Raw genomic sequence first — 25,118 nt, forward strand, 5'->3', positions numbered from 1 at the left:
AAACTTGATAATGTGTTTCAGGCCCAGCGCCGAGATGCTTTCATTGAAGAGCGCTATGGAAAATTCAACATCAGTGATCCGCTGATGGCTCTTCAGAGGGATTTTGAGGCACTGAAGGAAGAGAACCATGGCGATAAGCAGCCGGTTTGTGCCAATCCCTTGTCCATCCTGAAGGTTGTGATGAAACACTGCAAGAATATGCAGGAAAAAATGTTGTCCCAACTCGCAGCTGCAGAGAGCAGGCATCGAAAGGTGGGTTTCATGAGGTGGGAGGGAGGGAAGGGGAAAAAAGAAAGAAAGATACTGCTTAACAGGTTAACATTACATATTGGACCACTTTTATAATTTGATGTGACATTTTCATTGCTGTTTGGCACATTTCTGGGTCTCAAATGTTGCTTACGTTCAGTAAAATTACGTTGCAGGGCTAACATTCTCTATATGATGCCTCTAACTAGCACTCTTCAGATAATAAAACACAAATGTACTGTGATTTTTATTACTGATGCTGCTCTTGGAACCACAGGAAATGTCTCAGAATTGATTAAAGATGATCTAGCTCAGGGGTGGAGAAGCTCAGGCCTCTGGGCCAAAGGCTCCCTCAGCCACACTGACTTGGTTCAGAGCAGGGGAACAACTGACCAACTCTATTTTTTAAAAAAATAATTTTTATTAACTGGCCAATCACATCATATAAATTCCGAATTACAAAGCCAAATTTTTAAATTTTGTTGGGGGAACCCATACTTCAAGATCCAAAGGGGAATTCAGATCATTTTCTTATTACTGCGTTAAACAACTGACCAACTCTAGCGGTCAAAGCTCTTTCATGCACCATGATTCTCTTGGAATGGGGCTGGAAACAATCTCCAGCTCCCAGCTGTTACCAAATGCTGCTCAAATCAGGTTTTAAAGCACTTGAGGTAGAATTGTGTGAAGTGCTACAAGATTCCCCCTTTTCTCTCCCTGGCTTTGTGCTGCTAGTGACTGAAACAGTTGTCTCTCTAAATTAACAGACAACAAAACTGTATTTGTACAAATTTCATTTTTGATCCAGTCAGCATCCAGAAGACTTTCATTCTTCTGACCGTCTGTTTTTGTCCATCTGTTTAGGTTTTCTTCTGCTGGGCTCAAATTCATATAACAACTGATTCAGGTTTTCAGAATTGTTCAGCAAATTATTTCAACAAAGTGTCACTATGTGCGTGTCTGTTGCTGTTCTTTGTGCATGTTTTTGTCATTTCTTTCACAAGCCGAAAGAGGACAAACCTTGAAAATTGCCGAAAATTGATGGGGGTGGGTTGATAGTGTAGTTTCTCAGAGCCCTTACACGTAAGTAAAGGTCAGGGGTTCTGCATGCCTTCATTAGAGCTTTCATTTTTGCTTTCGGCAGAAAGGGACCTGGCGTGCACATCTGGATACACCTGTAATTATTGCTGTCTTTCAAGGTGATGGATGGTGTTCTTTTCTCTTTTGAAAGGTAATCTTGGATCTTGAGGAAGAGAGGCAGAGGCACGCCCAAGATACTGCTGAAGGGGATGATGTCACGTACATGCTGGAAAAGGAGCGAGAGCGGCTCACCCAACAGGTATGCCCTCTCACTCCTTACTCAGCGTTCAGGGAGGAGGGATTAATTGCTGTTTAACACGGAGAACCTGCTTTGCGTGGGTGAGGAGACCGGCAGCCAGCACCAGTATTTCTGTCTCCGAGAGTTGGATCTCCCCCTGCAAACATGGAAGGAGACTTACTAGAGGGAGAGTTTTTGCTCCGTTCCAGAGGCCAGTCGGTTTTGGTCTTTGTAGGAACACATAAAGAAGCAAAGAGATGTAATAATAATAATAATTTACTATTTGTACCCCACCCATCTGGCTGGGTTTCCCCAGCCACTCTGGGCGGCTTCCAACAAATATCAAAATACATTAAAATATCACACATTAAAAGCTTCCCTGAACAGGGCTGCCTTCAGATGTCTTCTGAATGTCAGGTAGTTGTTTATCTATTTGACATGTGATGGGAGGGCGTTCCACAAGGTGGGTGCCACTACCGAGAAGGCCACCTGCCTGGTTCCCTATAGCTTTGCTTCTCGCAATTTGGGAACCGCTAGAAGGCCCTCGGAGCTGGACCTCAGTTTCCAGGCAGAACGATGGGGGTGGAGACGCTCCTTCAGGTATACTGGGCCAAGGCCATTTAGGGCTTTAAAGGTCAACACCAATACTTTGAATTGTGCTCGGAAACGTGCTCGGTCCTTCTTGGTGGTGGCACCCGCCCTGTGGAACGCTCTCCCACCAGATGTCAAAGAGATAAATAACTACCAAACTTTTAGAAGACATCTGAAGGCAGCCCTGTTTAAGAGAAGCTTTTAATGTTTAATAGGTTATTGCATTTTAGCGTTTTGTTGGAAGGCGCCCAGAGTGGATGGGGAAACCCAGCCAGATGGGCGGGGTATAAATAATAAATTATTAAATAAATTATTATTATTATTATTATTATTATTATTATACAGGTGTCTAAATCATCTTCTGTTGATTTAGACACCTGTCAGCCTAGGAGGGCAGAATTTTCACAAGAAAGACCTTTGTTTTTCTTGCACTCGTTCTCCCCTCGTTAACTGACATAACTGACATTGAGGGTCTTTCTGTTTGTGGGGAGTGTTTGAGAAGCCAAAGATGGTCCCCACCTCCCCCTAAGCATCTTTCTCTTCCCTTCCAGCTGGAATTTGAGAAGTCCCAGGTGAAGAAGTTTGAAAGGGAGCAGAAGAAGCTCTCGAGTCAGCTGGAGGAGGAGCACGCCCATCACAAACAGCTCTCCTCCATGCTGGTGCTGGAGTGCAAGAAAGCCGCCGCCAAGGCTGCGGAGGAGGGCCAGAAGCTGGGGGAGCTGAGCGGGAAGCTGGAGAAGGAGAGGAGGAAAGTGAGCCAGCTGGAGGAGGAGCTGGCAGCCAAGAAGAAGAGGGGCTTGCAGATGGAGGCCCAGGTCGAGAAGCAGCTCTCTGAGTTCGACATCGAGCGGGAGCAGCTGAGAGCCAAGCTGAACCGGGAGGAGAATCGCACCAAGGCGCTGAAGGAAGAAGTGGAGCAGCTGAAGCAGACCCTCAAGGAGCTGGAGGCTTCCTGCAAAGCCGAGAACCCTCCACCAAGTGTCTCCAAGGTGTCCATTGCGACCATCACAGAAGACCCATCTCGGTCCGTCGCTTGCCAGACAGAAAGCCCTTTGAAGGAGAGCCAGGGAAGCACCATCAAACTGGCACGTGCCCTGTCGCCTGTCGCTGCCACGGCCCCCCACTCTTATGCCAAGGCAAATGGGCACTGTGAGGTTGATGCACAAGCGAGCGTGGAGCCAGTCCAGCCCAGCATGGAGAATCTGGAGAAGAGCAAGCCTGCCGGGTCCACTCCTGAGGGTCCCACCGAAAACAGCAGCTCCCCGGTGAGGACAGAGTCTCTTTCCCCATCCATCCCGCCGCTGCCTTCCAGTGGGATCTCCTTGTCTCCGAGCAACACCGCCTCTTCCTCGCTGACATCCTCCCCGTGCTCCTCCCCAGTGATGACTAAGCGCTTGGTTGGAGCCTCGGCCAGCAGCCCCAGTTACCAGTCTTCTTACCAGGTGGGGATCAACCAGCGCTTCCACGCTGCTCGCCACAAATTCCAGTCCCAAGCTGACCAGGACCACCCGTCAAGCGGTCTCCAAAGCCCTCCGTCCAGGGACCTGTCGCCCACCCTTGTTGACAACTCGGCCGCCAAGCAGCTTGCCCGCAACACCGTCACTCAGGTTCTCTCCAGGTTCACCAGCCAGCAGGGTCCTATCAAGCCCGTCTCGCCCAACAGCTCCCCCTTTGGCACGGACTACCGGACCCTGGCCAGCGCCATGAGCCCCAAAAGCGAGTCGAGCCCAGGCAAAGTCTCCAGCCCGCTGAGCCCACTGTCGCCTGGCATTAAATCGCCAACCATACCCAGAGCAGAAAGAGGGAACCCTCCGCCGATTCCTCCAAAGAAACCTGGGCTGGCTCCTTCTCCAGCCAGCCACACTCCACCGATGAAGACCTCTTCTCAGGCACCTTCTCTGGGTTCCCCTGCGGACTTGGCGAGCAGCTGCTCAATCAATGCCGTGGTGGCCAATGGGAAGGAAATTGAGATCTTACTGCCAGCCAACAGCTAGTCTCCAGAAAGAGCTGCATTCCATGCGTTTGCAATTCTTAGAGCTGAAACACTGTCTTAGCCACTCCATGTTATTTATTATTTGGGTAGTAACAAAAATCTGTTTGTATAACACACTTAGTGTCCTTTTCCTTTTATTTTATAGCGTGTAGAAAATAGCGCGACTTGTGTACAGACCTTTCTTAAACACTAGAGCCTCAAGGTCTCTCATAGCAGCAGGCACATCAAACAGAGAGAGAAAAAGAGACGGAGAGATGCAGTGAATTCCTGATGCTGGGAGCGGACCAGCGGACTATGACGACGGAACACTCATTTTTAAATTATGCAGAAAAAAACACAACACTCCATGCAAACTTCCATTCCAGACAGACATTTTCTAAGAAGTGCCTGAGCTTAAGCCTGCAGATATGAATGTGATTCTCTGCAAATCCCAGAAGGGATCGTCCAACTGCAGAAAGCAGTTTCCTCTCTGAATCATGAATGTTGAAATCAACACTGTTCTTAATCCTTTCCAGTTCTCAGTACACTACAGAAGGGGAATGTTCCAAAGGTGACCGCTAGAGTCGGTCAGTTTTTTCCCTGCTATGAACCAAGTCAGTCCATGTAGCTGCTGCGTCAGGAGCACTTTGGCCCCTGTTGCTGAGCTTTACGCAACCCAGGCCTTTCTGACGACATAACCTTTCTTTAAAAACACTTTGGGAGCTTTAAACAATCAGGGTGCCAGTTTGTTTGGGTTTTCTTTTTTCCCAGTCAAGTATCCATTCCTTGCATTTTTCTCTTACGCAGAGAGATAAAATAGGCGAGATTAAATCTTGAAAGCTAGCTTTTAATATTCTTCACATAGTCTACTGTTGTATGTGTGTGTGTGTGTAGAACTTCTGAGAGCGGGATCTTGTTATTTGATAAAGATCTTTAACGTTACTTGAAATGAGAAATGGTGAGTCAATTCTATACAGGTTTTTGCATTGGAAGGATAGGGATCCATACTAGACGATCCAAAGCAATAACTTAAAACGTGCTCATGCCGCAGTAATCCTGTATGTCGAGCTGACAGTGGTCTTACTGCCTAAGGGGCGCTTGCTGAGAGAAGGCAGCCCAACCTCCCTGGCAGCGCTGTGGAAACCAAATCATTATTATTATGTTTCACGTAGAGTTGCATATATATGTGGGAAAAGAGGGGAGTCTTCAGGTTGTGCACACAACTCATTTAATCTTGGTTTGATGATATCTTTGAAATTCTTCATATCTCGAAAAAGAAAAAGAGAATGAGGAACTACACTTACGGGGCGAAGTCCAACACTGCTTGCACACTGGGAACTGACCTTTCTCTCTTCCCTCCATCCCCAGAATTTCTCCCAAAGGCCTGCAAACTCTCCAGGTTTTGAGAGTGCATGGAGGGCAGGGGGGTGGGGTAGGGGGAAGAGCGAAGTGTGTCCCACTTAAACAGCGGCACGGCGTTGGATTCAACCCACGAGGAAGCTGTTCTTAAGCTTTATATCCCCTACGTCTGAGAACTTTTCCCCTAGTAAAGATGGTTAGTGACATGGGGCAGATACAGGACTGAAGAAGTCTTCGTTCTAATGAAGAAGCTCCCTGTGCTGTACAGTACATGTCTTACGCCTCTGATCCTCGCAAGCCGTGTGTCTGGCAGAAATGGTGCCAGGCTGCTTGGCCCTGAGATATTGCAGGAGTGTGTGGTCAAGCTTCCGAATACACTGACCTTAACACATTTTGCCATTTCCCCCAGAATCAATCTGCACAAATAAACATTTTAAAATTGTAATATAATCTTGCTGTTTTTACACGAGGACCAGCAGGTGTCATATTGCGAGATGCGTGTGGCTCTCCTCTTTCTGCTCCTTACAGCCTCCACCTTGGACACGCTCCCCACCTGACCAGGGGGAGCTTTGCAGGTGCAGATCCTGCCCCATTTGTACCTTCTGTCGGCAGGAAGAGAAAAGCACTTTCCAAAGGGGCGTTTCTGTGTGTTTTGAGGGGAGCGACAGTTACTGTTTTCTTTGACAGCCATCTCACACTTAAATGTTCACTCTCCAATCTTTGGGGCGAGAGTAACGGCATGGGGTGTGCTGAGGACCTGCAGTTCTGGCCCGTGTCCGACCCTGCGTCTAGCCCCCATGGCCCTCCGTCAGTTTCCTCTTGAGGGAATGCAGCCCTTGGCAGGGGGGAGAAGGTTGTCCTATTCCTTCACTGGACCAAAGCTCTTGAATACTTGTTTTTTAAAAAATATATATATATTGGTGCTGCTTCAAAATGCCACTCTGTGGTCTTGCAAGTTGGTCTATTGCTCTGTTGGAAGCATTTTGGCCAATTGACTGTTATTTCTGAGGGCAGGCTCTCAGGCATATGAGGACATAGGAGTCCTGCCACATGATCATATCCCTCTTAAATTTTGATCCGTGTGCCACAATTCCCATTTTTCTGGCCAATTGTAATTGCTGGTTGCTTGCAGGCAGATAGGAAACAAATCTGACAAGCACACAGAACAGCTCACTTGTGCTTTTCCGGGTGTCTGGATGTGGGCTGTGCAGCTGAAAATGGGGTGAATGGTTTCTTTCCAGCATCTCTTCTAATCTTAAAACAGGAGGGTTTTGTAGCAGCCCTTTAAATATTCCCTTGTGTTTACACTAACTTGTATCCTTTCTTTACGATATGATAGAGATTTATATACAATAATTTTATTAGGAAATGCACTGAGTACTGTATTCAACAATGGATTATAGGAAGGGAGAATGCAAGAGGAAAGATGTATTTTTGCTAGTAGCCTATCTTCTGAGATTAAACAAAGCACAACTATTAAAATGGTTCCAGCTAATCCAGTGAGACTTCTAGGGTTAGTCTTTTAAGTTCTCTATAGACGTGTGTATGGGAATATAATGTTTAATCTTCTCTGAATCGTGTGTTGCTAGAGAGGTTTGTCACTGGCTAATGGGAATTTAATGAAGTTCAGACTGCATAATCTAGTATTAATTGTCATTAACATCTGTATATTTGTAAAGTCAAATGTCTGAAGCAGAAGTCTTTTTACCATTTTTATAGCTGGTAACATTAAACCTTAAACGTTCATACTATCAATAAAGGTTTTTATTTTTATGATGTGAATATTGTACAAGAACGTGTTTTGAAAGTACGCCGTGCAGCTTGTATCTTTGGATGTTTTTGCTGAACATTCATGAAGCTTTGGGGCACTTCAGCCTTTATTCTTCAGCTTTTAGGCAGAGTATGCCAGTAGCACACCAAGCATTACAGAACATGATGGTGTGGCTCTCCAGGCACTTTGGAATTCCCAGCCCTTCATTTCTAAAGCACCTCCTGATTACCTTGCATCATGGCCACAATGGACCAGTGCCCTTCTTAGACTGGGGAAATACTTATTCACTGGGGGGTGGGGGTGGTTAAACTACAGAACCTAGGACTTGCCGATCAGAAGGTCGGCGGTTTGAATCCCCACAACGGGTTGAGCTCCCATTGCTTGGTCTCAGCTCCTGCCAACCTAGCAGTTCGAAAGCACATCAAAGTGCAAGTAGATAAATAGGTACCGGTCCGGCGGGAAGGTAAATGGCATTTCCGTGCGCTGCTCTGGTGCGCCAGAAGCGACTTAGTCATGCTGGCCACATGACCCGGAAGCTGTATGCCAGCTCCATCGGCCAATAAAGCGAGATGAGCGCCGCAACCCCAGAGTCGGTCACGACTGGACCTAATGGTCAGGGGTCCCTTTACCTTTTTATCTGCTACTTTGGTTTATCTGCGGGAGCAACGACGACACCAGAATTTATGCACAACTATAGAGGTCAAGTCCCAGGACTTTGCAAGGGAAAGGGACACTTGGCTACTGCCCTACGATCAGATGAAGGGTAGTATAGCAAGTTAATAAATACCAATAATAGTGGTGCATGTGCACCAGTTCTGCAGATAACACTTCTGCAGGTAACCAGATTCTCCCTCCCCTTCTGGGAGAGGAGGTGGACTCTGCTGCATAAGGCAAAGTCCTCTCCCTAGGCAGGAATGCTGTTAAGTTCCACCTGCCACTTTTTCTACCACGCTGTGCTCAGATCAATGAAGGTATTAATCTGCATGGTGGCAATCTGCTTAACCATGTCCATTTCTCGGGCAATGACTCCTGAGCGCCTCAGAACAGCTCTGCACACCTGCTTTCCATTTATGGGAAGAGACTCAAGCTGAGCATTTTTAGAAGCTGAATGCATGCACTGGTGCTTTTTTGCACTGGTAAGGAGAAGAGGGGGGCCAAGCCTTGTCCAAAGCTGTTTTTCCTTACACTGAAATGTGCAGCTCCTCTGTCCTCCTGAGCCAGAGTGTGGGGGTGATTTGAACTGAAGTTTCTTTTTACATATATGTTGAACAATGGGACAAGTTAAGGTTGTATAAAACTACCTTTACTCAGAGTACATGCATTAAAATTAATGGCCATGTCTAATTTAGGTTCAGTGGGTCTGCTCTGAGAAAAAGTTAGCCGACTACAACCCAAGAAATTCCAAGCTTCACTCTTTCTTAGATCTTGAATTTGTGTTTTAATGGCGCAATGTGGTTAGAGCGCCACCTGGGTTCAGATCCCTGTATGGCCTTGAGACTAGTCACAAAGTCTCAAATTGGCTGATTGGGAGTCTTGATTTGTGCAACAAATCTCTGGCTCTATAATTTCTCACTGGAAGAGAGTGCAAAAATAACTCGCTTGCGCCACCTGGTGTTAGAAGTTAAACAACGACAACTGTGGTAGATAACATATCCTTGCAACTTCTAAAACGAAGGGATATTAAGACTCTTGCATTTAACATTCTCCATCTAGATTATCTGTGTTTTTCTTAAACTAGTACAATTTACACCTAGGTAGATCCAAGAGTCAGGGACGCAGGTGGCGCTGTGGGTTAAAGCCTCAGCGCCTAGGACTTGCCGATCGAAAGGTCGGCGGTTCGAATCCCTGCGGCGGGGTGCGCTCCCGCTGCTCGGTCCCAGCGCCTGCCAACCTAGCAGTTCGAAAGCACCTGCGGGTGCAAGTAGATAAATAGGGACCGCTTACCAGCGGGAAGGTAAACGGCGTTTCCGTGTGCGGCTCTGGCTCGCCAGAGCAGCGACGTCACGCTGGCCACGTGACCCGGAAGTGTCTCCGGACAGCGCTGGCCCCTGGCCTCTTAAGTGAGATGGGCGCACAACCCCAGAGTCTGTCAAGACTGGCCCGTACGGGCAGGGGTACCTTTACCTTTACCTTTAGATCCAAGAGTCACTAGTGTGGGGCCTCGGAAGGCTGTTTATTCCATGCACTATATATATATAAAAATATACCGTATTTTTCCCTCTATAGGGCGCACCACATGATAAGATGCACCTAGTTTGAGGGGGGGGGGAGGAAAACAAGAAAAAAAAATATTTTGAATCCCAGAAGCCAGAACAGCAAGAGGGATCTGGCTTCTGGGATACCGTGTGGCTGTTCTGGCTTCTGGGATAACCGCACCAAGCCTCTTCAGGGCAGCGGGATGAAGGATCCCCCTGCCCAAAGAGGCTGCGCACGGCTAAGGCAGAAGCCAGGGCAGGCGCGTCGCTGAAGGGGCGCTGTGCAGTTCTCCCTCTCTGTGCAGCGCCCCTTCAAGCGAAGCTTGAGAACAGGAGTCCCTTCTGTTCCTCCTCCGGCTTCCAGGCAGGTGCGTAGCTGAAGCCTTTGGAGCGCAGTGGGACCTCGCACTGCGCTCCAAAGGCTTCAGGCAGCTATCCCTGAAGCCTGGAGAGCGAGAGGGGTTGGTGCGCATTGACCCCTCTCACTCTCCAGGCTTCAGCGAAAGCAACGCGTAGCCTCCGGAGCGCTCCCTCTGCGCTTCGGAGGCTTCGTGTTGCTATCGCTGAAGCCAAGGAGCCTGCATTCGCTCCATAGGACGCATACACATTTCCCCTTAATTTTTAGAGGGGGAAAAGTGCGTCCTATAGAGCGAAAAAAATGGTATATAAAAATAAAATCAATGTAAGGAATTCTAGTTCTCCCAAGAAACACTGCCAATGGTGTTCACGCTTGTGCCAAAACCAGCTTTGTCCTGAATTGAGAACTTGAGCCAAATTCAACTTGTTCTTCAGCCCCCGGTGTGTACATTCAGACTGCCTTGGGAAACTTCCACCCTTCTGGCAGGGATGTGGTTCCTCAAAGGTGATGTCAACATCTGGAGGAGCATCCCACTTCCTACCTGCCCTTTGGGATTATTTATCTTCCAGTTCTTTTGTCACCTCCACCTTCCCAGGCATCTTAATCTTAGCAATGTGAAAAAAAGGCTGCAATGTGAAAAAATCCCACTTCACCCAGAGGTGCATCCTGAAAATGCTAGGATACACTGGGTCTCGCCAGGAGCAGCTGTGGTACCGCTTGCTCTCAAGTGCTAAAACACGTGGAGTACAGGAATGTTGTGGTGCACAATTCATGGTTAGGAAACAGCAGAGCGACCTGCTGCACAGGATACTTTGGGAGGGGGGATTCCAGGGTTAAACCCAAATGGGTGGCCTAGCTAAGATGAAGATACCTCGATGCAGAGAAGAGAGGTGGCTATTCAGATCATCGACATGCAAGGCTATGGACCGTAAGCATGGCAAGTACCGCAGTTACTCATCTTTCATTTCTGGAGCCCCGATTTGCATTAGATTGTGATAACAAAAACTGAGCATGGTTTTATGTTCAGAAAAGGAAATGCTTTTGTTTATTCCTTTGGGGGGGGCAGTGGAAACCCACCCTATGGTATTGAACAATCACCATCATTTCCCTTTGAATTATTCAGGGTATCCTTTCAGAACAATAACAATTTATTATTTGTAACACACACCATCAGACTTGTTTGCCGTGGCCACTCTAGGTGGCTTCCAACATATATAAAAACATAATAAAAAATTACACATTAAAAAGATTCCCAATTCAGGGCTGCCTTCAGATGACCTCTAAAGGTTATGTAGTTACTCATCTCTTTGACGTCTGATGGGATGGCATTCCACAGGACAGGTCAGCCAGCCACCTTGGTCTCCAGGGAATCTTCGCTGAAGGCCAGGGGCTCTTGTGCCACATGCACCCCCATGACTTCTGTCCAGCAGGTGACTAGTCATACCTACGACACATAGCATCTGTTCTCTACTACCTGGAGACAGAAAATTGTGCTGGATTCCAAGTATCTGGATAAAGAATAAATATAACGTTTGTATGCCTCTTATTGAAGAGCTACGTTTGCACACAGCGTGAGTTTTAAGGGTAAAGGAAGACAGACTTGGTTAAAACTAGTGTTTGCAACACATCTTGACCCATACAAGTACAAAAACTGGACTTGAATGTACTTCCAACAATCCACTGCGTAGTCTTTTTAATTCTGTAAACAGAAATGTACCTCTGTGAACAGAAAAATGTTTTGGGGGGGGGCAATACTTTTATTAAACTGAAGGACGAAGCATTCTTGCTGCAGCCAGATTTACAGGGGCTGCCCATTGGAAGACACCACCTCCTTCCTAGGAGGTGTAGTTAGTGAAAGTATAGGACATTGTAATAATAATAATTTATTATTTATACCCTGCCCATCTGGCTGGGCTTCCCCAGCCACTCTGGGCGGCTTCCAACAAAACACTAAAATACAATAACCTATTAAACATTAAAAGCTTCCCTAAACAGGGCTGCCTTCAGTTGTCTTCTAAAAGTCTGGTAGTTGTTGTTCTCTTTTGACACCTGTGGGAGGGCGTTCCACAGGGCATATTAACAGAGAGTCACTAATGGTTCATTGAGAATGGGTCTTTTTTTACTCAATATGGTTGAAGTTTCTCTCCTATGCAAACTGAAAGCCCACTAACCCCCCCTGCTCTACAGACAAGTACACTGACCCAATTTTTATTTCTCCTATGGAACAATTGAATGCGGCACTGTATTCTCAGTAGTTTCTTTGTTTTTTACCCCTCCTCTGTACCTGTGTTTTATTTTTCTCCTTTCACGTTTCTTGCTATTAGCCACATTAATAATTTCTATTGCATTCTGTATGCGTTTGTCAATAAACTTTAATTATTATTATTTTTAAAAAACTGACGGAAATCAGCACAAATGTCCATTGTTCCTAACTCCAATTCCTTTCCCGCATCAAGCTACCTGTCATTACCAGCCTAATAAAACCATCATGTCATGGACACAGAGGAATGATGGAACTGTCTGGGGAACCCCAAGGAAAGGCTCAGAGCCCAGGGATTGATGGTGGGGTGACAGTGAATGGTCAGAGGGAGGGGAGGGAAAGGAATGGAAGGAGGAGGCGTCAGAAACAGGTGACAGGGCTTGGTGAGCAGGAAGAGTCTGTGGCAGAGAAGTCCAGCATCAGAGGCAGAAGAGAACGGAGGCCAAGAAGGAGAGAGGAGTCTGTCCAGGGAAGAGGCACAGGTGTCTCCCCCTCCTGCTGTAAAAAGCTCCTTTCCCGCCCGTCTCCCAGAACCAGGAGGCATGAAAAGGAGAAATAAATTGGCTTCACGCAGGCACAGTCTGATTGCTTGGGGAAAACACCGAAAAGGAGGGGAACTTGGGCAGCTCAGCGTTCAAAACTCCCATTGTTCTAGGCACATTTTGCAACTGGGAATTTCATTAGTGCAAGCAATTTCTGAGCTCTGGGCGCAATACTGCACCCAAGATTTCAGATTAAAACCGCCCCTGCTGGCGCTGAAATGGGAGGAGAAATTCCTGCCCGCTCGACTTCCAAGAAATCATTGCAGTATCAGGCAAGCTGATAGGTTCTGCCTCTCAGCTGGCCTTACAGAAAGGCAGCATTTTGATGGACCCTCATATGACTATGAAGGGAGCGGGTAGGGGAAGCATCACTCTGTTTTTTGCCATCTTCAGATGAGGACTAGACCATGGGAAAAACAAACGTAAGATTTTAGCTGCAATTCATTCATTTTCAGCTTTGTAGTCTTGTTATAAAAATAGCACACCTAGATATTCCGTTGTTGCACCCATAACCTAGGTTTAGGGTGTCATTTTGCTCCTAGCTTTCATATCTCTGTTTCTAACACTGAGGCAGCTGTGAGAAGACGGGGACTTTCAGTTTCAGCAACTGATACATGGGGCAAGATCTACCAAAGATGGGTTGCTCTGCTCACTAGGCCTGACACTCCCAGATCCTGCGTTTGCTAATAGTTAACTCCAACTTGCTCAGTGTGATTTACTGCTGGCTCGCACCCATCACATCACTGGGGGAACAGTGAGCAACTGTGTAGTCTCTACAAATTGAGGAAATGCACCACAATAAGTTCATAACATCCAGTGGTGCCTCGCAAGACGAAATTAATCCGTTCTGTGAGGCTCTTCGTATAGCGGTTTTTTCGTCTTGCGAAGCAAGCCCATTGACAGCTTAGCGGATTAGCGCTATTAGCGGTTTAGCGGCTTTTAGCGGATCAGCTGATAAGCGGCTTATCAGCGGATCAGCTGATAAGCGGCTTAGGGCTTAGGAAAAGGGGGGGGAAAGGAAAAAAACCCCGCAGGAACTCGCAAGACATTTTCATCTTGCGAAGCAAGCCCATAGGGAAATTTGTTTTGCGAAGCGCCTCCAAAACTGAAAACCCTTTCGTCTAGCGGGTTTTCCGTCTTGCGAGGCGTTCGTCTTGTGGGGCACCACTGTATTTCAGCACAGTTCATAACATATTTCAGCCCATCGAGAAGTGGTTATTTGAATACTGCATAGCTGAGCTTATGTAAACTCCTGTTCTCTTTCATATTAAATGAAATATATCAAAAATAATAAAGAAACCAATGTATGTTGAAGAATACTTATGAATGGAGGTAATCCCTGAAGTGCAACCATTCAGGACTTTTACAGTAAGCCCAACAGTCCGTGTCAAGGAATTTGGCACATACACACCAAAAAGTACTTTCTGAGAGTCGCTGAAGCAGCAGAAATGCTGAATACTTTTCTTTGCCCCACAGATCAGGGAGGCTTCCTCGTCTTGGAGCAGTGGCAAATGAACCAATACCAAAAGCTGGTTCGAAATTGGCCTTTTCTTGTAAGCAAGAATTTTTTAAAAAAGTAATCTCCAAAGTGAGAACACCATATATTGATTTCCAAGTTGTCCTGGAACAGCAATTTCGGTGCTGGTAAATCTGTGGATGCCCTGCTTGCCTCTCGTAACAATGGAGAAACTTGAATAACAAGTCTGGTTAGTTTTGCTGGGTTCTCTTCATGAAGACTTGGTGCATGTAGTCCCAGAATCTCCCCTGATGCGACTCGTTGTGGTGAATCATGGCTGTGAGGGCTTCAGCCTGATCAAGGCTCTGCCAATAATCCTGCAGCCACATCTCCTTCCAGCTAAAAAGCAAATCAAGAAAATGAGTGCAGAGAGTCAGGAAATCGTGTATAATCTGAAACCCACTGGAAAAGCCTGGAAATGCCCTTTCAGTGAGGTTTCAGTGACATCTTTAGGACGTTTCCGAGTCACTTCTGAGTTCGAACACATTCTCTTGCACAACTTTCTGTGTTGGCCAGCAGGCAACGGCTTTTCCCACCTGCCTTGCCCCACCCTCCCTTCATAAGGGAGTTGTTTCAGAGGGAGAATTGTGAGGGGAGAAAAAGTTTTTTTGCCATCAGGGGGTGGTTGGTTTCACCTGTACTGCCCCACCGCCAGCCCGAGGAACCTTCAGAAGGGAGTTGCTGCATTATGTGGATGCATATTTTAATGAGCTGAACAGAGTGGAAGATTATGAGTCATGCGGGTGTGGAGAATGTGTGTGTGCTTAGTTCATTTTTTGGCTGATATTTTAAGGTGGTTTATTTTGCTTTATAGGTTATAAATGCTTTATAGGTTATAACTTTTGCTTTAATTGCGATATTTAGCTTATTTTTTAGCTGTCGCTTTGTTCCCCATGTTTGATAGGTTGCAGTTGTTTCACTGATGATTTGTTAATTATTCTGTACTGTTTATGATGTATTTGTGATGTTCTTTTATGCTCTATAATGTTCTTATTCAGGGGTCGGCAACCTAAGGCCCATGGGCCACAAGCGGCCCATGGGGGGTTGTTTAACCAGCCCTCGAGCTGCCCCCAAACTGAGCCGTCCACTTGGCAAGTCCCTGTGTGATGCGCTAAACCGGCGCAGCGCAGAGCAGGGACTCACTTCCATGGCGCCGGAAATCGCGTCTGCACAGCAGATGCAGACACAGGAAATCGCGGGCGCACCGCTCATGCATGCGCATGATCCGGTCCACAGAAGGATCTCCGCTGGAGTGAACCAGCCCAGAAATGTAATTAATCCATCAACATCCTGCTGGTGCAAAACACCAGCAGAGCAAGCATTGCATAATCCTCAGCTTTCTTAAGGACAGCTGCATATTCCACGACTACGGCTAGTACCTGTCTCCATCAGGAATGTCTTCGATATTTCCATACCCGGGTGCTGGTGGCGGGCACCCCATGTGTGAGAACTGGGCGATTTCAGGCTCAGGGGCCGGCACTTTCCCACGAGACTTCCTATGCTCCTCCTCCGCCTTCATTCTGGCATTTACCTTGTTGCAGACATAGCACTCGAACCCGTTCAAATAATTAGGCCGGGTCAAATCATTCACTCCCCATTCCCGCCTCTCCATGCTCTCCACCAAGAACCGGTTCGTAATGCCGCCGGGACTCTTGTACTTCAGGTATTCCAAATATTTCTCCGGATTCCTGTCCAGAAAATTAATGTATTCTGCTAGCTCTTTGGGGCTCTCAAAGTCATCGATGAGGATGATGGAATGATTGTCCGGCATCCAGTCACGTACCGATGGGGAGCCTCGATATATAGGAACGGCTCCGACGTGCATCGGCCGCCAAAGCTTCTCTGTCATGTAGTCACGGCAGATGGCATTCTCCATCGCCAGGTGGAACTTGTACTTGGATATAAGAGCCATGAATTCAGAGTCCTCTGTAGTGGCTGTAGAAGTGTCCTTCAGCCTCGCGCTGGGAAGCTCTCGGTTGTTCAGGCATGCCCCATAAGAGTCCACCTACAACAGAAAGAAATTATCCTGAAAAAGAAATGGCTGGGTTTTGGCCCCACCCCCTCACTCCAATCCAAATGTGTTTCCAAGTGCTAAACACACATCAAAAATGCACCCCCCATTGCCAAAAAGAGAGAGAACCTGTGCACTGTAGTTTGTTAAGGGTTCCAAGAATTGTAGATCACAGAGCTGAAAGGGATCCATCTAGTCCAAGCCCCTGGCAAAGCAAGAATCACAACTAAGGAATCCCTGACGGACTGCTGTCCAACCTCTGCTTAAAAGCCTCCATGGAAGGAGAGTCTGAGGGAAAAACTACAGTCATACCTCGGGTTACAGCCGCTTCAGGTTGTGTTTTTTTGGGTTGCGGACCGCCGAAACCCAGAAGTACTGGGACGGGTTACTTCCGGGTTTCGGTGGTCATGCATGCGCCAAATCGCGCTTTGCACATGCACAGAAGCGCCAAATCGTAACCCGCGCATGTGCAGACGTGGGTTGCGAATGTGCATCCCGCATGGATCACATTCGCAACCCGAGCGTCCACTGTACAGCACCCAGGATTTCTGCGAGGAAGCCACGTGCTTTAAATATAAGCTGTGTGCACAGAAGGGGGTTCCTGTCCCAATACTTTGATGTAATAAACAGGGCTCTCCATTCTGTTTCCATTTCTCTCTCTCCTCAAACTGATTTTCTCCTATTTGGTCTGTTACATGCCAGTTAGGTGAACAACATCGTTATCTATACCCCAACCATCTGGCTCAGAATCATATAAATCCTCAGGAGGCATGTATTCTGGGCAGTATCCAAGACTTGCTGTGCTTGCACAAGAGAACTTTCCCCTTGCCTTCAACTCCTCCGCACTTGCACCCTCAAAATAAGCTCTGGGGGGTGGGGCTAGGGGACCCCCTGGCACAGACTCTGGGGAAGGGCGAAATGTTTTGTGCTGCTGCTAAACCAGAGGAACGGCACATTGGCACAGGGCTGGCTACCACCCTCTGACCTAGATATTTAGCCTACAGTTGAAGCCCAACAGTTTTGTTTTTTAATGGATACTACAAGAAAACAACGCACACAAAATCTACACTTTCACTTAAGACTTTACTGAGCAAGTCACTTGAGGCCCATGAGTCAGATTGCTCTAGAATAATAATAAAAATAATAAAAATAAATAAATAAATAAATAATTTTATTTATATCCCGCCCTCCCCAGCCGAAGCTGGGCTCAGGGCGGCTAACAACAATAAAACAGTACAAAAGTACAGCACAAACAACACTCTAAAATCATTCATTATAAAATTAATTCAAATCAAGCCACTGGCAACCATTGGGCCAGAGCTCCGCGAAGATTGCCGAGGGAGGGAGTCATAGAATCATAGAATCATAGAGTTGGAAGAGACCACAAGGGCCATCGAGTCCAACCCCCTGCCAAGCAGGCTGTGCCCTGGCCAAAGGCCTGGTGGAACAGCTCTGTCTTGCAGGCCTGCGGAAAGATGTCAAGTCCCGCAAGGCCCTAGTCTCTTGTGACAGAGTGTTCCACCAGATCGGAACAATGAACACGCCAAACCTTTTTTTTTTTTTGCAATTCTGCAGGGCTGCAGCCAGGATGAGTTAGGGTCAGCCAACATTACTTTCAAAGAAAGACGTGTAAGAGGTGACATAATTTTACAAAATTATGCATGGCATAGAAAGTGTTTTTCTTCCCTCTCTCATAACGCTAGAACTTGTGTACATCCGACGAAGCTGAGTGCTGGGATGATTCAGAACAGATAGACTTCAAGCAGTTAATCTGTGGAACTCACTCCCACAGGAGGCAGTGGTTTTAAGAGGACCAAACAAATTTATGGAGGAGAGGGCAACTGGAGGGCAACTTGGAGGAGGAAATTCTTCTGAATACCAGTTGCTGGAAACCACCAGAGGGGAGAGGGAGCCTCAAGCATCCAGTTGGCCACTGTGAGATCAGGATGCTGGACCACTGGCCTGATCCAACACACTCTTCTTATGTTCTGGAATGGAGCCTCCTGTACAAAGATGAGAGCTGCACTCATTGCTCTGCTCATTTTTGCTTCTAGCTCCACCCACCTCTGGCCTGCACTGCCTGACCATAAGGGGATACAATCCTTAGGATAAAAAATGTTCCCTCCCCCTCAGTTTTAAGGTGCGCCCTTCCCTGGTATGGATAAGAAGTGGGCTATATGACTTTTTAGTAGTAAGTGAACAAATGGTCCATTGGTGCAGCCACAGTTGTGATGCTCAAACAGGTTATGGTGACACGTCCACAGCTGCTCCCATTGGCTGGGGGCTGTCTATGATGTCACTGTCTATGATGTCACAAAGGCATCTGTCAGTTGCATGGCTATAAAGGTGGGCTTCTCCCTCTTCCCAGCCCAGACCTCAGTGGGCAGCAGCTGTGGCACTCAGCTCTGGAGGGTCTCCTTCGTCAGGGAGGCAAAATGGCAGGAGGAAAGAGGCGCTCTTCACACAATGGGATGCTGAGGAACAGGGAGAAGGTAAGTTCGCTTGCTGGGTGGGATCGCAGCTCGAAGGCAGCTAATTTCCACAGTCAGAAGCTAGCTAGTGTCTGGTAACACACCTGGCAGAAGCCAGCAGGTGTTGGTGGCTGGTGGAGTTTGCAGTCAGAAGCCAGCGGGTGCCCTAAGGTGCTGCAGATGTCAGCTGGCTGAAGGTCACCTTTGGAAGTCAGTTGGCAGAAGCTGTGTGGATATTCATGACTTGAAGCTGTGTGTGTGTGTGTGTGAATGCGTCCACAGACATTCTTCACGGGATGGCAGATGGTGTGTTTGCGAGTGCAAATGGGAGGTTGCGAATGGAATGTGTCTGCATGTGTGAATGGGAGCGTTCGGACGTGGTCCAGGTAAGTAGTGTTGTGGCTGGGAAATACGTGCTCAGGGGGTGGCAGATGCCATCCTTTGGGCGCAGGGTGAATGGAACCAGTGGATATCCATGGGTAGAAACCAGTGGAAGTTGACCAGGACGTCGGGGGTGAAGTTACCAGGCAGCAACCAGTGGAGGGTCTGGCTGAGGCTGCTGGATGGTGGCCATCCCACTCAACGTGTTGTTTGCCTTTCAGGAAGCCGGTGAGGTTTTCCCCAAGACCAATCATGAAAGTAATGAAGAGAACACCAGGACTGAAGCAAGGAAGTTTATATTCCTAAATAAATGCCCTTTTTAAAAAAAGCAAAACTGTGTCTGACTGGTTTCATATAAAACAAATGCAATGCTAAGTTTCTAAATGCATACATGTTTAGTGTTCTTTCTTGCCCCCTCCCATGGGGGGTTGTGCAGCTGTTTCTGTAGTTGCCAATGGCTACGATGATGTCAAAGTGTAATGGCTACGGTGAAGTCAAAGTTTCTGTGATGTCACAAACAGACATGGATCTCTTGAGAGGAAAAGCAGGATGGGTAGGGATAGAAAGGCAGGATGAGAAAGAGAACTAGATGGCTTTAAAAGAAGACTGGACAAATTCTCTGAATCCCAGTTGTTCTCCAAGGAAGTGAGAAGGCTCTGGTCCTCAGGTCCTGTTTGCGGGTTTCTCATGGGGACAATGTGCTTGTCCACTCTGAGAACAGGACTGAGTGGGCCACTGGCCTGATCCAGCAGGCCTCTTCGTACCTTAAGCCACAATCTGGAATGTTTACTTCCTCAGCCTCGGGCCACAAAGTGGATTTGGAAGAGCCCCATACCTCTCAGTATTGTGTTGTAAGGAAGGCCAGTGGCCTGGCTCTACCTGGGTTCTTGTGGAACCTCCCGGCCCAGAGGCAGTCTACCTAGATTCCTAGGTTCTGAGGAGCATTAAGGCCACTGTGAGAAGAGGATGCTGGACTGTGAGAAGAGGATGCTGGAGAAGAGGAGTCATGGGCGACCCAGGCCTGGTGCGACGGGCGATGCAGCGGTGCCTCGTAGGCACGGAAGTCTGTCCCGTATTATTGTACAATTTGTTTATTACGTTCATACCCACCTTTTCCTCCAAGCAGCTCAAAGTTTCTGGAAGGTGTGCAAAAGAGGGTGAGTTATTATGATGCGCGCCCAATATTTTATTGAAGTTGGCACCCCTGGAATAGATGGCCATGTAATAGATGACATGTAAAGAGGTAATGGCTTTCTGGGAAATGATATATAATGAATTAAAGAAAAATGTTTAAAAATACTTTTGTTAAAAAACCAGAAGCCTTTTTATTGGGTATAGTGGGAGAAGAGATACCAAAGGAAGATAGAAAACTGTTTATGTATACAACAACAGCAGCAAGAACTCTTTTAGCCCCAAAATGGAAACAACAAGAAGTACCAACATAAGAAGAGTGGCAGATAAAAATGATGGACTTTGCAAAACTGGCGAAGTCGACAGGAAAAATCCAAAACCAGGATGATCAAGTATTCCAAAAGGGCTGGAGCAAACTTACACGATATCTGAAAGATCACTGTAAGCAATTAACATCACTAGCAGGGTTGACTGAAGACTTGTAATGGGTAACTTTCTCCTTTTGATGATAATATTGATTCTAATGTCCTTTGTAATGAATTAACTAGAACTGGAAAACGTACAAAATGCAATGATATAAAGGTTAATTTTGAAAGCCGGGAGACGGAAGGGATGGAAGTCAATAGGCTAGGGGTCGGCAACCTAAGGCCCAGGGGCGGATGCAGCCCAATCGCCTTCTCAATCCGGCCCACGGATGGTCCGGGAATCAGCGTGTTTTTACATGAGTAGCATGTGTTCTTTTATTTAAAATGCATCTCTGGGTTATTTGTGGGTCCTGCCTGGTGTTTTTACATGAGTAGAATGTGTGCTTTTATTTAAAATGCATCTCTGGGTTATTTGTGGGGCCTGCCTGGTGTTTTTACATGAGTAGCATGTGTTCTTTTATTTAAAATGCATCTCTGGCTTATTTGTGGGGCCTGCCTGGTGTTTTTACATGAGTAGAATGTGTGCTTTTATTTAAAACACATCTCTGGGTTATTTGTGGGTCACAGGTATTCATTTTTTCCCCCTTTTCAAAATATAGTCTGGCCCCCGCAAGGTCTGAGGGACAGTGGACTAGCCCCCTGCTGGAAAAGTTTGCTGGCCCCTGCAATAGGCTCTAATGAGCAAAAGAGATAATGTGAATAACAATGATATGTGTGTGTGTATAATATACAATACAGTGGTGCCCTGCAAGACAAACGCCTCGCAAGACGGAAAACCCGCTAGACGAAAGGATTTTCCGTTTTGGAGGCGCTTCGCAAAACAAATTTCCCTATGGGCTTGCTTCGCAAGATGAAAATGTCTTGCGAGTTGCTGCGGGTTCCCCCCCCTTTTTTCTAAGCCGCTAAGCCGCTTATCAGCTGATCCGATAAGCCGCTAAAAGCCGCTAATAGCGCTAATCCGCTAATCCGTCAATGGGCTTGCTTCGCAAGACGAAAAAACCGCTAGACAAAGAGCCTCACAGAACGGATTAATTTCGTCTTGTGAGGCACCACTGTATATATATATACAGCCCTGTTTAGGGAAGCTTTTAATGTTCAATAGGTTACTGTATAGGGACGCAGGTGGCGCTGTGGGTTAAAGCCTCAGCGCCTAGGGCTTGCCGATCGAAAGGTCGGCGGTTCGAATCCCTGCGGCGGGGTGCGCTCCCGCTGCTCGGTCCCAGCGCCTGCCAACCTAGCAGTTCGAAAGCACCTCCGGGTGCAAGTAGATAAATAGGGACCGCTTACCAGCGGGAAGGTAAATGGCGTTTCCGTGTGCGACTCTGGCTCGCCAGAGCAGCGATGTCACGCTGGCCACGTGACCCGGAAGTGTCTCCGGACAGCGCTGGCCCCTGGCCTCTTAAGTGAGATGGGCGCACAACCCCAGAGTCTGTCAAGACTGGCCCGTACGGGCAGGGGTACCTTTACCTTTACCCTTTAAGCCGCTTATCAGCTGATCCGATAAGCCGCTAAAAGCCGCTAATAGCGCTAATCCGCTAAGCCGTCAATGGGCTTGCTTCGCAAGACGAAAAAACCGCTAGACGAAGAGCCTCACGGAACGGATTAATTTCGTCTTGCGAGGCACCACTGTATATATATATATACAGCCCTGTTTAGGGAAGCTTTTAATGTTCAATAGGTTACTGTATTTTAGTGTTTTGTTGGAAGCTGCCCAGAGTAGCTGGGGAAACCCAGCCAGATGGGCGGGGTATAAATATAATAATAAATAATAATAATATAAATAATAATAATAATAATAATAATAATAATAATAATAACACACACACACACACACAAATCCCCGCTCAGCCCCCGCGGCTCTTCCTGGGCGACCCCTTTCCTACCTGGCCCACCTCACAGGGTCGTCGTGAGGATTTCCGCGAGGAGAATAATAAAATAACAATAATAAATTTTTATTTATATCCCACCCTGTCCAGCCGAAGTTACAACAGTAAAAGGACCTAAAATCACCATCAATGAATTGCAATACATTCTGAACCCAGAGAGCCGCCTGGCCGGCGAGGCGAGGCGAGGCGAGATGTACCTGGAGGTGCTTGGCCAGCTCCCGGACGTACCTGTCCCGGTCGGAGGGGACGTCGCAGTGGGACTGGATGTAGAGGACGGAGGCCAGGCCTTCCCGGCGCCGGGCGCTCTCCTTGTGGGCCAGGCCGAGGGCGGGCGGGCGGCGCAGGTAGTCGAGGTCGGGCAGCCACTGGAGGCTGAGCGGGTAGCCCGACTCTCGGCGGAAGGTGGCGGTGTAGTTGAAGAGCCGGGCGCCGGCGGCGTGCGAGAGCAGGTAGTTGTTCATGGGCGACTCCTCGTGGAGCAGCGCCCAGGCCTGGTGCGGCGGGCGAGGCAGCGGCGCCTCGTAGGCGCGGAAGTCCGTCCCGTAGAAGAGCAGCGCCCGCGTCCGGCGCCGGAGCACAGCCCGACGCTCCTTGGTCACCAGGCACGAGCCGCCGCCATCGCCGCCGCACTCCAGCCGCGCCGTCGAGCCCGGGAAGTGCGGGAAGAGGCCGCCGCTCCACCACAGCAGGATGGGCAGCTCCCGGTTGGGACGCGGGTCCGAGTTGCCCGGGCCGCGGAAGGACGGCGACGCCGCCGCCACAGACGCCACCACCAAGCCCGGCGGCGGCGGCGGCGGCGGAGGGAGGAAGGAGGCCGCTTCGTGAGGGGAAAACTCCGCCGGGCAGGCCTCAGGCGCCTCCGACTCCCACAGCCCTGAGGAGCCGCAGCCGACGCCGCCGCCTCTCTCGGCCCGCGCGGAGGCGAAGAGCGCCAGGAAGAAGAGGGCCGCCGCCGCCGCCATGAGGGGCCGCCTCACGAAAGCCATGGCCTTCCCTGAGAGGAGGCCTGAGGCGCCGGCGGGACTCGGCTCTGCCCGCCCCTGGGCGGCGGCGGCGGCGGAGGGGCGACCTCCTGCCCGGCCTCCGGTTCCGTGGCTAAACACCCGCCGCCGCCGCCGCCGCCGCCGCCGGTGTGAGAGGAATTTTGAGGTCTTAGATAACCCTGTTTCCCCAAAAGTAAGGCATCCCCCGAAAATAAGACCTACTTCCAGTTAGTACTATTACTATTATTATTATTATTATTCAAAGCGATAAACAACTACCTGACATTCAGAAGACATCTGAAGGCAGCCCTGTTCAGTTTTTAACGTGTGATATTTTACTGTATTTTTAGTTTCTGTGGAAGCCGCCCAGAGTGGCTCCAGATGGGCGGGGTACAAATAATAAATTATTATTATTATTATTATTATTATTATTATGAAGGCAGCCCTGTTCAGGGAAGTTTTTAACGTGTGATATTTTACTGTATTTTTGGTTTCTATGGAAGCCGCCCAGAGTGGCTGGGGAGGCCCAGCCAGAGGGGCGGGGTATAAATAATAAATTATTATTATTATTATTATTATTATTATTAGTAAGACCTCCCCAATAATAAGGCCTCCCCGGAATATGTGTACCGTATTCTTCGTCATGGAAAAATAAGACATCCCCCGAAAATAAGCCCTGCTTCCAGTTTTGCCTTTTGCTGTAATATAAGGCATCCCCCCAAAATTAGACCTCCCCAATAATAAGGCCTCCCCCCCCCCCGAACATAGGGCCTCCCCAGAATATCTGTACTGTATTTTTCTTCATGGGGAAAATAAGACATCCCCTGAAAATAAGACTCAGCGCATCTTTAGGAGCAAAAATTAATATAAGCCACTGTCTTGTTTTCGGGGAAACAGAGTAGGAATTGTGGTCTTAGATACCGTTTCCCCAAAAGTAAGACATCCCCCGAAAATAAGAACTAGCGCATCTTTAGCAGCAAAAATTAATGTAAGACACAGTCTTATTTTCGGGGAAACAGGGTATATGTTCAATGTTCATAAGTGTACCAACCAAGCATGTACATAGATCAGCACAGGAAGACCGGCCTGGAACCATTTTTGATTCCCAAACTGACCAAATGTTTTCTCTGCAAGGTCAAAGGAAAATGAAAGAGACTCCCCATTGTCTTTTCCTTCACAAATCCTGTCTTAAGGGTATGTCTGTGTATGAATAGGGTGAGCCTGTGACCTGGCTCAGCAACTAAGTATTTATCATTACAAAAGACTAGCCAGGCTCCCAAGGGTATCCAATCAAGTGAACATTAACAGGTAACCTGTCAGACAAGATAAATGTAACACTTAGATTTCTGTTGTGTAGGTATGATGTATCTGGGAGGTCTTAGGTTACACCCCTTCTGTGATGTATGTATGATGTATGGAGGGGTGGTCTGGAGCTCCAGGGCAGGGAATTCAAAATGTCTATATAAGGGCAGGCACACCTTGTTTCTAGGTCCTTCTCCTTTCCTGCGTGTGAGGGGAGCATCCTGTTGCAACAGATCAAAGATGAGGCTTACTAGCTGCTTTGCTTCTCAATATTCTCTGGTTGGCCTCTGTTCTTTTCTTCTACCAATAGGGAACCTACGTAAGGACTCTAGATGAGCTCTTGGATACCCCATAAGGGAAAAGGGCAATTTTTGTTTACAACACCGGCCATTCGGCT

General features: G+C 47.8%; 2 protein-coding genes and 2 long non-coding RNA genes across 4 annotated transcripts in view; 3 read left to right on the plus strand and 1 right to left on the minus strand.

Moving 5' to 3' along the window:
* LOC307220388 (CTTNBP2 N-terminal-like protein) overlaps positions 1–7,271 on the plus strand; it is a 38,291-nt gene extending 31,020 nt beyond the window's left edge. The window contains exons 3-5 of the mRNA XM_079984339.1: positions 22–252; positions 1,481–1,588; positions 2,710–7,271. Of these exons, the coding sequence (XP_079840465.1) occupies positions 22–252; positions 1,481–1,588; positions 2,710–4,152 (1,782 nt within the window). The 3' untranslated portion in view covers positions 4,153–7,271. The remainder of the gene's footprint in view (positions 1–21; positions 253–1,480; positions 1,589–2,709) is intronic.
* LOC307220594 overlaps positions 1–25,118 on the plus strand; it is a 144,469-nt gene that overhangs the window by 107,520 nt on the left and 11,831 nt on the right. The gene's annotated exons all lie outside the window — the stretch shown is intronic.
* FUT11 (fucosyltransferase 11) lies at positions 10,829–23,452 on the minus strand. The gene is made up of 3 exons (XM_079984378.1): positions 22,634–23,452; positions 15,511–16,136; positions 10,829–14,470 (listed from the first exon to the last, which is right to left on the minus strand). Exons 1-3 carry the CDS (start codon positions 23,420–23,422, stop codon positions 14,323–14,325), a joined length of 1,563 nt encoding a protein of 520 aa, XP_079840504.1. The 5' UTR covers positions 23,423–23,452; the 3' UTR covers positions 10,829–14,322.
* LOC307220570 lies at positions 18,259–19,328 on the plus strand. Its single transcript, XR_013840931.1, has 2 exons — positions 18,259–18,701; positions 18,735–19,328. It is a non-coding gene; the product is annotated as an uncharacterized lncRNA (long non-coding RNA).

The sequence above is a fragment of the Podarcis cretensis genome, assembly GCF_951804945.1.
Source record: "Podarcis cretensis genome assembly, chromosome: 7".
Classification (NCBI taxonomy): Eukaryota; Metazoa; Chordata; class Lepidosauria; order Squamata; family Lacertidae; genus Podarcis; species Podarcis cretensis.